Source organism: Phallusia mammillata, chromosome 2 (assembly GCF_965637545.1).
Source record: "Phallusia mammillata chromosome 2, kaPhaMamm4.hap1.1, whole genome shotgun sequence".
NCBI classification, from domain to species: Eukaryota; Metazoa; Chordata; class Ascidiacea; order Phlebobranchia; family Ascidiidae; genus Phallusia; species Phallusia mammillata.
In genome coordinates, this window is record NC_137253.1 from 5,241,807 (window position 1) to 5,257,919 (window position 16,113).

Consider the following 16,113-nt stretch of genomic DNA (forward strand, 5'->3'; position numbering starts at 1 on the left):
ATTTGGCTGAAATTTACACAGATGGTAGATATAGTTATGTAGATGTGCATCCCACTTTGTTTTTGATGATAACCCCAGTATTTACCCCGCTAGCCCCCTAAAATGGGTGTTTTTACCTAAAGTTTGTCCGACTCGTTTTGCCATCAAATGTTTGATGGATTTGGCTGAAATTTACACATATGGTAGATATAGTTATAAAGATGTGTATCCCACCTTGTTTTTGTTGATAACCCCAGTATTTACCCCGCTAGGCCCCTAAAATTGGTGAGTTTTTAAACAGTGTGAGAATTCGCTAAAATTTAGATTTCTTGTATAGTATGCCATTTATAGGTGTTGATTGTTGTGTTCAACCCTGTACTACTAACATTTACCCCACAAGCCCTTAAAGTGTGAAATGTATTTGTATGTTACTGGGCACCACAAACGAAAGATTTCTTTGGAGCAATAGTGTTAGAAGGGCAACCAGTTGTATTTTACTTGTTGGTGGGTTGCTTGGTGCTCGTTTTTGTGCCATGGCAGTTAGGGGCTTGTTAACAGCCCTATGACGTCAGAAACATTAACAGTTGTTGCTCAAAACACCTCTAGTGGTCAAAATTTTAAACATTGGCGGATTGGGCTGAAATTTTGCAGTACTATTGATTGAGTCAATGTGGTTTTTATATATTTTTTAGTTTGTGTGTCCACCCAATTAGTTACCCTACTATCCCCCTAAAATGGGTCAGTTTTTTAAAACGTTAAATAGGACATACTTTAAACAATATCTGGGGTGAATCTAATTTTATAGTTTGTATTCTACATAGTATTATTATTTAAGCCCAGTGCCGATCACTGTGTTTTACCTTACATCACCCGACTTTCTCATGGTTATCTCTTGAATTGCATTATTTTACCCCCAAATATTTGTTTGTTTGTTCACATGTTAATTAGGTCAGAAATACAAGACTTAACCTGCTGACATTTTAAACAGATGTGGATAGGGTGCTCCTTATTGGCTGTTAAAAAATTTAGTGCAATTGGCTCAGTAATTACTCATACAGCCCAAATATGTTTGTACATTCTGTCTTTTGTCAAATTTGTGCTCGCTCAGTGCACAGCTGACGCAATGGGAGTGATTGACGATAGTGACACATGGAAAAAATGCCCCTCCTTGATGCATGAATGCAGTCATCACTTGACCATTTTCTCACTGGTTGGAAATAAGATGTTACGATATTAGTTATACACGCTGTAAACATCAATGTAGGTCAACTTACTCGTGTTTCGAAATGCAGAGTGACAGCGCAGCATGATTTGTTACATCTGTGTAACGTATCTTCTCAAACTGAAAACTGTTTCAGAACAGGTTTTGGACATAAAAAAGCCCAGCTAAGCAGCCGTATTGTTGGTATGTACGAACTAACGGGGCCAGACACATCCATTTTCCTCCTCATGAAAATAACGCACAACTCCATGTCGAAAGAAAGGCCGATTGGGCGCGAAAAGCGCAAACCTGCCCACTGAAAAGCGAATATCTCGGCCTTGTGCCTAACTGGATGTGCTGTCAGGCAGTCTTTTTGCACTGTGCAATTAAGATATGTTTGTAGATCATTTAAAAATGTTAGTTATGCAGTTGTTGTGTCACGCAGTGATTTGGATGAAACGTTTAATGATGGTAGATCTAGCTGTGTAGTTTTGCCTTCTTCATTTGTCTTGATAACCCCAGCAATTACCCTGCCAGCCTCCTAAAATGGGTGAGTTTTTGAACAGCGTCAGAATTGGTCAAATTTGGATAGCTCGTAGAGTGCGCAATTTATAGGTGTTGTGTTCAACCCTGTGGCCCCAATGTGTACCCCACGAGCCCCCTAAAATAGGTGCATTTTCTGAATAGTATTTAAATTAAATAAACTTTGGATAACTTGTTGAATAGGTTATTTATAGATGTTGATTGTTTGTTCATCCTTTAGCTCCTACATTGTTTTTAACAAAGTTGAATTAAATTTGCAAAGCTTGTGGAAATTGCTTTTGGTTTGAATTGTTGCATTTTTTTTGGCCTGGTACTGATCACTGTGTTTTACCTGGGAATGTATTAATGTTTAAAATAAGGTATAGTGCAGGGGTCTTTAACCTTTTTCGCTCAATCACCCCCTTTTCAAGGCAATGTCTCAAAATCGCCCCCTATGAGATTGTTATTTGTATGAAAGTTCTGCCTTTTGAGCAGAATGTAGGCAGTTAGATTCATCCAGCAACAAGAAAGCTTCAGTTAACAGTTAAACATAATTTAATTGCTACTACAACACACAAGGCCTATGCAGCGACATAAAATTAACAAAAATGACTGTAGTACCAAGTATATAATCAAAACTTTGTTGGTTTGGATTTTGTATGTGTTTGTTGGATTTACTCTTTTTTATCCCTTAACCCTGAAAAATTCCCTTTTAGCTTTTTAGTTGTTCGTGTCAGAAATACAAGCCTGAATGTGCTGAATACAAGCATGGGCGCAACTAGGGGGGCAGGTTCGTCGGCATGCCAGGTCCCTTTTCTATTCGTGTTATTGCGTATAACGGCTCTCGTACAGCGCCGAAAAAACATGGTAAAAACGAAGTTTCAGCGATGTTTTTATACAACATCCTAAATTACCGCAACAACAATCTTTGTTGGAACTTGAAAACGTATTTACATGTAAACACACAAAAATAAAATGTTTATTAGCGTGGAGCTTCAGCCAAAAATCTTTCGACAACTTGTTTGTAATTTACGTCCACGTCTCTATGTAAAGCCATCATTGCAGATCACGAGAAACTTACACATAGTATGGTACAGCACTAGTAGACAGATTGAAACGTTAACGTGTAAACACCCAGTCGAACAAGTTTATATGTTACGAAACAATGCCTTAGTTTAAAACATCAATATACTATCGCAATGGACTTTCTGACTTACAAGTGTTACTTTTTAACGGCATTAAAAGCCATACAATCCAAGGACGAATCCCAGTTTTTTTAATATTATTAGTGGAAAAACGCGTCGGACCATTCGACCAATCAGTGATACGCACTTAGCAATACAATAGGTTTTGGGAAAGCTGTATTGGTAATTCGTTGCCTGCCCCCCTAATTTTCCACTGGTTGCACCACTGAATACAAGCCTGAATGTGCTAATGTGCTGAAACTGTTGTTACAAATTTTAGCCTGATCGGTTGAGTGGTTACTTTTACAGCTCCAAATGAAGGAATACAGTGGAGGCAGTTGGAACTGTGTTTGCATAATTTGGTTAACATGCAAACATTGTTTAGCATATGGTTTAACGATGCAAATACCCCCTTACCCATAAGTGGGCAGAAATAACACAAGTAACGAAAATGTGACAGCATTTATGTTACATAACTGAACTTTTGGCTTGTATGAAAAGTATTTTTTTACCTTTACTTTCCATATTTAGTTCCAGTCTGTAGCAATGCAGCCATACCTGCAAACAGTTCATATGAGGCGCCAAACAATGGAAATACAAATTACACCAATACAATCACCTTAAATTGTATTGGAAATTACAGTGGCACTGTGACAGCAGAATGTTTAGCTGACACTACTTGGAACATTGACTACAACTGCATTGGTATTCCTTATTTATATTTGGTGTTTAATCAAAGTTTGCTAAACAATTTATGTATGCAAAGGTACATGCAACAAAAGCTTGATACCTTCTGATGTTTCACTCAGTAGCTTAGTTGGTATCGCAAACGTAGGTGATTCTGTAAATGTTCCATGTAACTCTGGGTATACTGGAAATGGCTTAGCCAATTGCACAGCTCCTGGTCAGTGGACAACTACAAACTGTTTAGGTGATTAGATTGTTTTGACTTATTATTGTTAAATCGTAAATAAAAACGTAATTTGTGTGCTTGTTTAGCCAAATGTTTGGTTTTTCCAAGTGACACAACGAACCAAACATATTGCTCAACAAACAGCAGTTCTCTCACAATAACAGAAGGAAATTCTGCTGTTGTACATTGTTGCATAAATCTAAGTTTAAATGCAACAGCCACATGTTCTCATCTTCAAAATGTCAATGTGACATTAAACTGTGCAGGTATTCATGTGGCAATGCGATGCATGAGTTAATTTTGCGTGGTTCTGCATGTTAGATAATTGAATTACCTATAATTTGCCTAAAACGTTGGTGCTGTGTGACTCAAGTCAATACAATGTGTGTAAAACAGAACAGTAAACTATGGTTTTAATTGTAAGTTAAGAATTTGTCTGTAGTGCTTGTTTATAACTTTTCCCTTGGTACTAACACATGACAATCTGTCATAGCTTTATTGGTGATGTTTGTTTTATGTTCTGCATACTCTTGTGAAGCTCAATTTTAATATATTCTGGTCCAAATTTTAACATTTTTTTGTCAAGAGCATAAATCTGTCTAGTTTGAGTGTGGTTGTATATAGCTACAATATTCATCCCAAAATTTAGACTAAATTGTTAATGCTGATATTGTGTTCCATGTTTTTTAAGTTAAAACATAACTTAATATGTGTGTAAAAACTGTTTTCTGTAGTAAACAAAGCATCAGTGACAGTAGCTGTACCAGCAATGTAGTTGTAAGAATATTTCTTAGTGATTAAGTTAAACTGTATATACGACAGACTTGGTAACAGTCACTTATGTTGATTCATATGAAATGATGTTAGTTGTACCAAGCACAATAGATACTATATAAATTAACTTTAGAGTTAAGTAGTCTTGCCTGCTCAAAACTTTCCTGTTTGTCATAAAATTTACATTGTCTAACAAATTGTTTGCTTTCTTTTAACTCTTCAAGTCAATTCATGTTATATCAAAATTATTATTTTTTGACTTGGTGTTGTCTTGGTTTTCTCTTTTATCTAATCCAGACTTTTTGCATTTCATTTGCCAATTCTGCTTGGTTTGTAGTTTTCAACAAAAAACATTTGTAAATAAAAGATTTTGATTTTTGTTCTGTAGATTGAGGGAAAACTGCACAATTTAAGTTTTGTTTTTGGTGATGTGCTCCCGCACTAAGTACATGTTTGAATTATCTTCTGCCTTTGTCTAATTTTGCTTTGTGTGGTAAACTAACATTGAGTTATATTGTATTAGCATGGTAAATTGTTTACAATGAAAAATTGAATGGTTGTTTAACATAAAAAAGAACAGGGTAATTGTGTGTAGCTACAACTACCAGTTTGATGAGCACAACACAACCTAAATCCACCATTAGTGCTAGTACTCCTCTTACCACCAGTACAAGTTTTGTTGCTGAAACTAGCGACATAACCAAGGAAGTTACCACTGTGGAAGGTGTGCATTTTCTCTTGGCAAACAATTCTTTTTTTGCTTGAAATAAAAAAGGAAATGTAAATGTGCTGTTTGTGCTTTGCCCTTATGTGTGCACTCTAAGCACATCTAGTTTTCTTGCCAGACTTTTGATCTGTATGTCATGGCTACTGTTGTGGTTTCTTATTTATTTTGACTTTCTGAAACAACAAAATGCTTGAGATCTTAAACTCTCTTTCTCTCGTGCATGGGCAACTATATCAGGAGATTAATTTTTGGAAATCTAATAAGCTCTTACTTACTTCATTTTCTTTATCAGAAGATTCTTTTTACTGTGATTCCCATAAAATATGTTTGCCAAACTTGTAAATTAATCTCTAGTTTTAAGTTATTTTTTGTGCCAAAATATGCAATAACCTAAAATAGGTTTGATCCCTCATGCGATTTACCTGGGAGTTAAAAAGTTAAAAGTGTTAAAAGGTTGCATTAATTTTTGTTGGTATTTTTAGTTACAACTGGCAACTGCTTAGCAACAGTTAGGCCTCTTTGTTAAACCTATTTTGAAACACCTGTCACAAGTGCTATAATAGTAACATAGTATTGGTACATCATCTAAAACTTCTATCTGTATTAAAACTTTCTTTGCCCAACCATTAATTGTATTCTCTTGGCTGTGACTTTAAACCTTCACTTGAGGAGTGTCCAAAATGCAGCCTGTGGGCCAAATGCTTAAGTTTGCATATGTTATTATGGTTAAAGCAGAATACGCCTTACAGAAAAACTTTTATTGTTGCTCAGAAGAGAGAAAATAGTCATAGTACAGATACTTCTTAAGCATTAGAAAATACACATTATGCAGCTACAATTTTCATAGGACATGTTTAGGACATTGGTTGCAAACTTTAACTGTATGCTTGCACAAACTGATGCCGGTTTGTAAAATGAGGAAGCATAGTAACAGTAAGGACCACAGTTGTGAAGAAAACAATTAGCTACAGTCTTTTTTAATAAATACTGGAGCAACTATACCAATTTTATCTAAGGAAAATATAGGGAAATAATAAAAAACCAACCAGCTGAAGGTAGCAGGGTTTTCATGCTAAAAAAAAACAAGTTTGAACTGCTTTTGCATAGCAATAGAATTTTACTAGGACCTGTAGGATTTATAAATATATCAAGTGTGAAACAAAATGCTTTAGAGCTGTTTCGTGTTCTCATTGAGATCGTTTGTTGCAGTTTGTTCACATTTAACAATTGCAGAAAAAGCGGGTTGCACAGCTGTGCATTTTTTTAACAATGTTGGTCTGAGTACCACTACTTGATTAAAATTGGTTCCATTTGTAAAACTCTTTGGACACTCTTGCCTTAGCAGATTGTTGTCTCTGTGTTTCTACTTATCTATCTTTTTTGGTTAACAGGACTGATGGGTTTGCATCATTTTCTCTTCCTCTCCACTTGTCTTGTGCTTTTCATACAATAATATTTGTGAATATAAGCTGTTGTTAGTTTTCGTTCTGTTGGGTAAAATGTTGTCTAATTTAAGTTTTGTTTTGTGGCTGCACTCTTGCTTGAAGTGCATGCATGTTTGAATTAAGTTACAGCTTTGTGCATTGGCAAGGCAAAATATATTGTAATGAAATTAATTTAAATTTGTTGGTTTAAATTAAAAAATGTGTGATTGTGTATAGTTACAACTACCAGTTTGGAGAGAACTACACAAACTGAAACCATAGTTAGTGCTAGTACTCCTGTTGCCACCAGTACAGGATTTGTTGCTGAAACAAGTGACATAGTCATGGATACCACCACTGTGAAAGGTTTGAACTTTCTGGTCCATAGCAAACTATTAATCTTCTTGCTTAAAATAAAAATGTTAACATGCTGTTTGCGCTTTGCCTAAATGCTGGTGTAAGCAACCAGAGCAAATCCAGTCAAGAGATGTTAAAAAACAGGCGACTTGAATGCTGGCAATAATGTACAAAATACTTTTTCCATTGTGTCTCATTTTAGACTGCTGCATGTGGTACATACTGTTGCAACAAACAGCATTAGCATGATATGTTTCTTTTTGTTTCTCTGCTTTGTAATGGATTTTTATATTTTTGTAATGTTCATCTCTTATCTCAAAGAATGCTTCGGATAATTTTTTCACTCCTGTTTTAAACCTTTCTTGGCAGGATGCGAATCTGTCCTCAATCTTTAAAAATCTGTCCTCTTATAATTTACCAATTGTTTGTTTTACCCACTATGAATTTGTCAGTCTACAAATTATTAAACATTTTCAAGGCTTTGATTAGCCAAGAAAAAATAAGTAAATTTATGTGTAGAGATGTTTTTTAAGCTATATATACCTAAAAATTGTTTACTTTATGTCCTCTATTTTTACCAACAAAAATGACTTTGTGTGTGTTTGTGTTTTGGTTGCTTTGGGCCTCTAACTGTTTGGTTTGATAGAATCTACTAACTAAAGCTGTAATCCAAAAATTTTGAAACACATTACATTTCACAAAGGGGCTGTTTTAAGAACAAAGTTCAGAATACACTTTCACACATTCAATCCATTGCCAAGTTTAGGAATTTCCCTTAAGCTTAATTGTCACACTTATAGGTTGCCAAGTTTTTCTTATGTGGTAATGTTGAGTTATTTCTATTACAGTTCCAACAACTGCAACAACAACAGTTTCACCAGCAACTACTAGTGGTGGAATTTCGGGTAGGGCTATAGCACAATACTTGTCAATTTTATGAATAAGGGGGGCAGGGAGTCAAACTAAAAATAATAGTAAATTTGTCAACCTGTTAGATTTGAAAATATTAGAACAATATTTTTGGCCATGATAATTTTAACCTTAACTGACTGTACATTTTTTTGCCTCTGTATTAAAGAAATACCCTGTAATTAAAAGCCCATTACACTTTAAATTCACAATCCAAGTTAAGTTTAACCAAAGCTGATCTGAAATAACGCTACAGGTTCTACTATTCAAATTACAACAGTAGGAGGTATTATGGCATGTTTTAGTTGGCACACAAATGGCATGTTTAAAAAAACCACCCCTTTTTATTTCAACTAAAAAATGTCTGACTTCCACCTATCTTGTTTCAGTCACTGGATTTTTGCGGAATGGCCCACTGCTGATCATACTTATCTCTCTCTATATCACCAAAATGAACCTTTAAGTTATCAAACAGCATTTCTCAATTTAATTTGTCATTAAGCGAGACATGGACAGATTAAAACAACTGTGTCACACAAATTACAGTCTGCATTGATTTCGAGTTGTTTTTGTGATGTGAAAAACCTTTTACAAAACTAACACTTTGGACCTTGATTTATTCATGTATATTTGTTGTTTGAGTATAATATTTTCAGATAGTTCCGTGTCTATGTGCTTTATAGTAGTGACATATAACTTGTACTCAGGAGCATCTTGGTTTTACAAAACTGTGCAAAAACAGAGAAATGCTGTTTATTTTCCTGCATGATCAGCTGCTTCAGTGCATGTCATAGTTTTTTCATCTTTGTGGAATGATTTAAACTCTTTTGCTGTATATATTTTACACAAACTTTAAAAGCTATCACAGAGAATGACAAATGGAAAAGTGTCTATTTTATAGCATTTAATAGTTATAAAATTTAAAAGTCACAAAATTGTGAATAATTTCACATAAAGAAGTTTGTAGTTGGTTGTTGCCTCTATATATTTACTTTTAGTCATGCCTTAATTTAGACATTTTCCATATTTAGAGCCTAAATGTTTATGTGACTTTTATTTTTATTTCTGCTGTCCTCGTGATTTTGTTCTGGTTGCTTTTATTTATCAGGTTTTAGAAAAGCTTCACCATTATTTTCTCACTTACATGCAGTATTTATATTTTTTTATACTTACCTCAAGAAATTTAAATCGATTATAACATTTGTGATGCAAACATATGATTCAGGTTAATATTAACTACATAATTTGCCTCACTTCAAAAAATCTTCAGCATTCAATTTTTTCGGAAAAAATGTATCTTATTATATATATAGTAGTCATACAAAAAGTTTATATATGGCTTTTACCCCATATACTACAGATTATATTTGTTTTGGTTGGTCAGACATTGCTTGTATGCTACAAACAAAGTCATACTACATCATACTACGGGCTTACATACCACCAAATGTTTTGTTTTAAAACACTAAATTATAGTAAAACTAAGATTTGCAACACATGTATTATTTCATTCTTTAACAGATTGGTACAAATTGTTGTGATTTTTCTGCGTGTCTACTAAAACCTTTTTATTTCTAATTTCTCGTATTTGAAAGCATATTCTACAACAGAACTGTTTTTGATTATAACACTGATGCCTTAGTTAGAAACCTGCGAAATTTTCTTTGCATGGCACAAATTGAACCTTTATTTGGGTGTTACCGCTATTGTTTGTTTGTTACAGGACATGCAATGTTTTGTTTGTGCTAGGCTTGTTACATAACCTAATTGTGTTTTAATGCTAATAAATAACCAAGTGTGTAATACAAAGTTGTGTTGTGGTAAAAGAACCCCATCTACTGTATTCACAAAGCAAATCCTTTAATTTAGATTTTTTTAAATCTTCAAAAACAATTTGCATTCACTTAATGTAGCCAATTTATGACAGTGGACTGAAAAACAAACCAGTTAATTTTGGCCAACCCATATTTAAAAATGCTTTAATTTTTTTCAGTACCTCCTCAAGGTTTGGACCCTGGAATAATTGCCCTCATAGTGATTCTATGCTTGCTTGCTTTTGGAGGAATTGTGGTAGTTGTCGTTTTGTACAAAAGAGAAACGGCATGCTTTGCTGATCAAGGTGAGTTTATTCTATTAAATAGTTGTCAATTTATTATAATATTTGTAGTCTCATTACAGCTTGATTCTCGAAACGCAAGTAAAATTCTTTTATTTTTTTATTTTACTATTAGCTCATGCATTTTTGTTTGTACTAAAACATGTTGTACTGATTATCATGTCAATTTCCATAAGTTGATAAAAAGGAAGCAGAAATTGAACCCATGTGTCAACATTGCTTCTGCTTTTTAAAATGTTCAACTTTACTGTCTAGTTACCACTTACCCACTTTTAATGTTATCATCAGTTTTGCATGACTATAATACTTCATCTGTAATATTCAGTTTTTAAAGTGATAACTGTTATTCGACATCTAAAGCTTTCTGTTGTGCATGTGCAGCAGTAACTTTTCTGTAGAAGTTCATGCATTATTATGGGTCCCCTTCCCTGAAGGGGACACATATTGATTTTACTCAAATTGTTTTTGTTTTTTTTGTTTGTTTTTTTCTTCTATTTTTTTTCTCCCCAAAGTTTGTCCGACTCATTTTTCCATCAAATGTTTGATGGATTTGGCTGAAATTTACACAGATGGTAGATATAGTTATGTAGATGTGCATCCCACTTTGTTTTTGTTGATAACCCCAGTATTTACCCCGCTAGCCCCCTAAAATGGGTATTTTTTCCCCGAAGTTTGTCCGACTCGTTTTTCCATCAAATGTTTGATGGATTTGGCTGAAATTTACGCAAATGGGAGATATAGTTATGTAGATGTGCATCCCACTTTGTTTTTGTTGATAACCCCAGTATTTACCCCGCTCGCCCCCTAAAATGGGTGTTTTTACCCAAAGTTTGTCCGACTCGTTTTTCCATCAAATGTTTGATGGATTTGGCTGAAATTTACATAGATGGTAGATATATTACTGTAGATGTGCATCCCACTTTGTTTTTGTTGATAACCCCAGTATTTACCCCGCTAGCCCCCTAAAATGGGTGAGTTTTTAAACAGTGTCAGAATTGGCTGAAATTTGGATTTCTTGTATAGTATGCCATTTATAGGTGTCAATTGTTGTGTTCAACCCTGTAGTCGTAACATTTACCCCACAAGCCCCTAAAGTGTAAAACGTGTTTGTATGGTACTGGGCACCACAAACGAAAGATTTCTTTGGAGCAATAGTGTTACAAGGGCAACCAGTTGTTTGTTGCTCGTTGGTGGGTTTCTTGGTGGTCGTTTTTGCGCCATGGCAGCTAGGGGCTTGTTAACAGCCCTATGACGTCAGAAACAGTGACGGTTGTTGCTCAAAACACCTCTGGTGGTTGAAATTTTAAACATTGGCGGATTGGGCTGAAATTTTGCAGTACTATTGATTGAGTCATTGTGGTTTTTATATATTGTTTAGTTTGTGTGTCGAACCCATTTAGTTGCCCTACTAGCCCCCTAAAATGGGTCAGTTTTTTTAAAACGTTAAATAGGACATACTTCAAACAATATCTGGGGTGAATTTAATTTTATAGTTTGTATTCTACAAAGTATTATTATTTAAGCCCAGTGCCGATCACTGTGTTTTACCTTACAACATCCGACTTTTGCATGGTTATCTCTTGAAATGCATTATCTACAACTTTGCATGTGTGGGGTCCCATGAGTTTTTGCCTGCAGAAACGACTAAAGTTATAAAAGACAGTGACTAATATGGGACCCAACGCAAAATAAGCATAGAAAATATATTTATGTTTTAAAATATGCTATAGTGTATATGCAAGGGCAATATGTGCTAAGCCACCCTTCTAGTTCATTAACAATTTGTTATTCTGATTGAAAAACATATATTGGTGTCATAAGGTTTTAGAAGCTTTACTTTTATGAAATGGAAAGAAACTAAAACTGCAATTTAAGCAACACCCTAAAATGCTGATAAAAGCCTAGCTATTGGTTGGTTATGTAGCTGTTGCTGTTTTAGTGGCTAGTTTGTGTCATTTTGGATTTAAGTATTGGAATTACTATGTCAAGCAGTTACAATCAACTTTTCTTGTATACATAATTCTGGCAAATTTTGTACCAAATTTACTAATGTTTTTGTGCAATTAATTGAAATCTGAAATGCAATTAAACAAAATTTATGGTAATTAGGGCTGACTGAAAACTCCTGGTACTAACAATAGTGGCTCGTGGCGTTGCAATGTCATTTAATTTAAACAATTGTAAATCTTTGCAAGGTTTTGTCTTTAATTGAAATGAGCATGTTATACCATAATACCAAAAACAGTTTTGTTCGTTATAAACAGGGATCAATAAACTTAAGACATCAGTTTTAGGTCTAGGACTTTTTTAAATGTACATCTATATGCAATAAAATAAAATCCCCTTACAAGGTTTTTTAAATCAAGCATGGGAACATTTCTGTTTTGAAAAATTCTTAGGTGTTAGAAATGACATTACCGTCAAACAAAATATCGGTTTAAATTGCATAAAACCTCATGCGAATTTTAAATAGAATCCTTTATGTGCAAAATATTCTATTATTTTGTAACATAAAAATTAATATGCTAGAATAGCATGACTGAGACTTGTCTTTTTAAACCTATATTGGTAAAAATTCTAAATGCTGGATTTAAGACTTGTTATGAACTGTTATATGGCACATACCAGGTCTTTGAAACCCTGTTTTAACTGTAATTTTTCACTGCAGGAAGCCTTTTGCATGCTGATTGTGTGTTTTTTTCCACTAATTGCAGCAATCTTTTGCCTGTGCAAGTGCAGTTTGATTTCAAAAATTTTGGTGAAATAAAGGCCTTTTAAATCTGTAAAGCTTTTTGGCATACTAACAATTTTCTTGGTTTTCATTTTGCTGCTACCAAATTTTACCAATAAAATTCTCAATCTCAATAAAACTTATAACAGAGCAAAATAAAGTTGCGCCAAGTGAAAAGGCAAAAGATTGCAATGATCACCCAACCGAAAAGGGTATGAAGCATATCTTTTTATAGGTTTGGCAATTTTACTAAATGATTTTTTTGTTTAATTTTTTACTAGGTCTTTGACGTTATCCAAGGTCAGTTGATGCATGTCCTGGAAATAATATGTTATGCTTTGACCCCAGTCATCATTTCCAATTTGTTTATTAGTCAATATTAGGAAAATCTTATTTTTTGCTTCATTTCTTAACAACGAATAACCCTGACAGTTCATTTGGACTGTTGGTGTTTGTGGTATTTGTAGTAAAGTCATTTTTTTACATCCATTAACATAGCTTACTTTCATTTTCATTTTTTGCTGCTGCAGCACATGTTTCTGTATGTCATGTTGCTTTATTTGGTGTATAAATGAATTTTGTAAATTTGGCTTGTGGTAATTGGTAACGTTAACTTTGAATGGCATTTGAAGTTATGTGTTTCTAAGCTGGCAAATGAAACCTATGAGTTAGTAGATACCTTATCAAGCGCATTGTCTTGCAGCTGACAAAAACCCTCCCACTGAAGGACCAGTGTGTACACCTTTAAATGAAAACCAACCAAAGAACCCTGATTCATCCAATGACAATTTATCTTCAGACAGGGTGTAATTAGTATCATTATTTTTTAGAATTTATTAGTGTTGCTACAAACTGAGAAGCCTGAAAAAGATAGCCTTCTCAAGCAACACAGCTGGTACTTGCATACTCCCAAAAAATGCAGCATATATGATTGTCAGGTTTTAAGACATTTACATAAAATGTCTAAGCATTTTGACTATTTTAGTAAACGACTGCATATGTTCCATGTTCCTATTAGTTTATTACCTGTCATTACAATGCTGGGCTGTATATTTTTAAATGTGTATTACATTTTACAGTATACATTTCTTTGTTGATGCTTATGCCTTTTTGTTATTATGTTGTTTGAAAGCACCAAGTGCTCATTTCATCCATTTATTATTGGGTTTGCAAAACAATTTTCAAGCTCTATATGCAACACTGTACATCTAATATGGAAAAAAAACTGCTGCATGTTTTTTGTCATTATTTTATATAATTAATTCTGAACTCATTTTTAATTTCAAAGCGGAATTTTAGGCATATTATAATCTATAAAACCAATGCAGTGGACAGAAAAGACTTTTTTTACACAATTAAGTCTGATTGCAGCCCTAAAAATCGTATGCCTTTTATGTTGCATGCAACAGTACATTGATAAAACACATATTGTAATACTGTTTTTCTTAATTCGTATGCATGCACATACCCTTTGTCGCTTAACTTGCAAATTTTGTTCATGACGGCATTGGTTAGGTGGTAAATGGCACAAAAGGTCAATATGTAAATTAGTATCGACATCCGGTTGTGGCTACTACGTTATCGGCCTTTTACCGTGGGCACATTGCATAATAATGACTAATTTGATTTGAATTGGATTTATCTTTCTTCATTCGTTTGTTGGTTGTTGGTTTTTCCTATTGCGACATTGCTATTCTTTTTTTACCGTTCTATTTTCACCTATGTCTCATTGCGCATGTTGTTATGCTTCGTTTCATGTTTACCCATGCAAGGCATAACACTCAACAGAGGTTCTACAAGGGACAAAAATTGATGTACATTTGGGTTTTTCCAAGATATGCATACATTTTGACATCAATTGAGATATAAAATGACCTGTCTTAGTCCAAATGGTTTTCCCAGGGCCACAAATGCGCGCTAAAAACACCCTTTTAACAAACTTATTAAAAAAATTAGCCAACATATGTTTTTGCAACAGTATTTTGAAAAAAAACTTAGTTGGTAGGTAAACTTTAACTTCACAAATTGGTTGTGGGTAAACAAGACATAAAAAGGTTGAAATCCTCGGTTTTATTTTGTGTGAGGCAAATTGTTATATTTCGTAAAGCTGTACGGATCTTGTCAATAACTTCATTGCTGTTTTTGACATTTAAATTGATGTGAAACTTTAAATGTATCCGTTAAATACAGTATCATTCAAGTAATATTTAATTTCTGGCCCCATAATATAAAATAAAGCTAAAATATTGCTTGAATTTCACAACGTTTTGCTCATTTAATATTTGCCTAAGCATTTCGTCCCTTAACCGAATTCAGTGTGTATTTGAACAATAAAGGCCGTGTGTTGACTTTTGCTTTGAATCATTGTCAAAACAACAAAAACTGTTGGGAATACCAGCCAAGAGGGGGTAATTCTATCAGCCTTGTTCGCTGGTTCTCGCCACAACAAAATTTCCTTCGCCCTTTTGTTGAAGCCGTCCAATCGCTGCCTAGTCTATGTGTTTGAATAAGGCTGTGTTGCCATCATTCCGATATTTGTATCGGCCTGGTAGTAATTCCAGCGCCAGCCAACCCACACCGTTTCCTACGTATTGAATTACACTATGGAGGATGCTGTATTAAGAGCTGAAACAATGACGCGTTTAAACCGTAAAATCCGTGGGACGCCGTGAATTCCCTCGTATTAAGTCAAGTCAAACAAACCTTAGTGCGATGTCAACTTATTTAGTCCTCATAAAAAGTAAAGAAATGTTAAATTACTCTTTACTGTATAAAATATAGCACACCCTTGTTAAATGATATTACTTTATCGTTTTGTTTCTTATCTTGTGTTTTTATCCGGCGTAATACGTGTGTAGGTGATGTTTTACAAAGTCATTCGTGTTCAAGCGAGATTTGTTTGTCTGCTTCGTGTTTACAAGTTCCTCGTTTACCGTGACTGGGGCTAGTAAAGCGTGTCTTGCATCACTAATCACACAAAACTACCCAATATTATCGCGAAACATATAAGCTATTGCTGCCAGGCATAGTAACAAGTTTAAAGATACACAACGCGTTGTGACGTGCTTGCGTTCCATTCTTTTTTTCCTTTGTTTATCGTGCATTGTACTAGTCGCATTCAGTGTTATTTACCCTGATGAAGACGACCTGTATAGGACGTCGAAACGTCGGAATAAAATCACATTTGCCAGAAGAGCTCTTTAAACTTGATTATTGCGACACTTTGGTTTTCGCTTAATTCGCGTTAAAAAGGCAACTGCGTTGATACTTTTCCCC

General features: G+C 34.4%; 1 protein-coding gene across 8 annotated transcripts in view; it reads left to right on the forward strand.

Annotated features, from left to right (window-relative positions):
- LOC145213425 (uncharacterized) overlaps nucleotides 1-16,113 on the forward strand; it is a 102,205-nt gene that overhangs the window by 11,019 nt on the left and 75,073 nt on the right. Inside the window, exons 6-13 of one of the 8 annotated variants that reach the window (XM_080081694.1) lie at nucleotides 3,418-3,591; nucleotides 3,653-3,817; nucleotides 3,886-4,065; nucleotides 7,930-7,986; nucleotides 8,247-8,276; nucleotides 9,984-10,109; nucleotides 13,119-13,137; nucleotides 13,668-16,030. In XM_080081694.1, the coding sequence (XP_079937820.1) occupies nucleotides 3,418-3,591; nucleotides 3,653-3,817; nucleotides 3,886-4,065; nucleotides 7,930-7,986; nucleotides 8,247-8,276; nucleotides 9,984-10,109; nucleotides 13,119-13,126 (740 nt within the window). In that variant the 3' untranslated portion in view covers nucleotides 13,127-13,137; nucleotides 13,668-16,030. Of the gene's footprint in view, nucleotides 1-3,417; nucleotides 3,592-3,652; nucleotides 3,818-3,885; nucleotides 4,066-7,929; nucleotides 7,987-8,246; nucleotides 8,277-8,379; nucleotides 9,800-9,983; nucleotides 10,110-13,118; nucleotides 13,138-13,540; nucleotides 16,031-16,113 lie in introns of those variants that run through there. The other 7 variants (XM_080081693.1, XM_080081689.1, XM_080081691.1 and 4 more) reach the window with 7 other exon arrangements.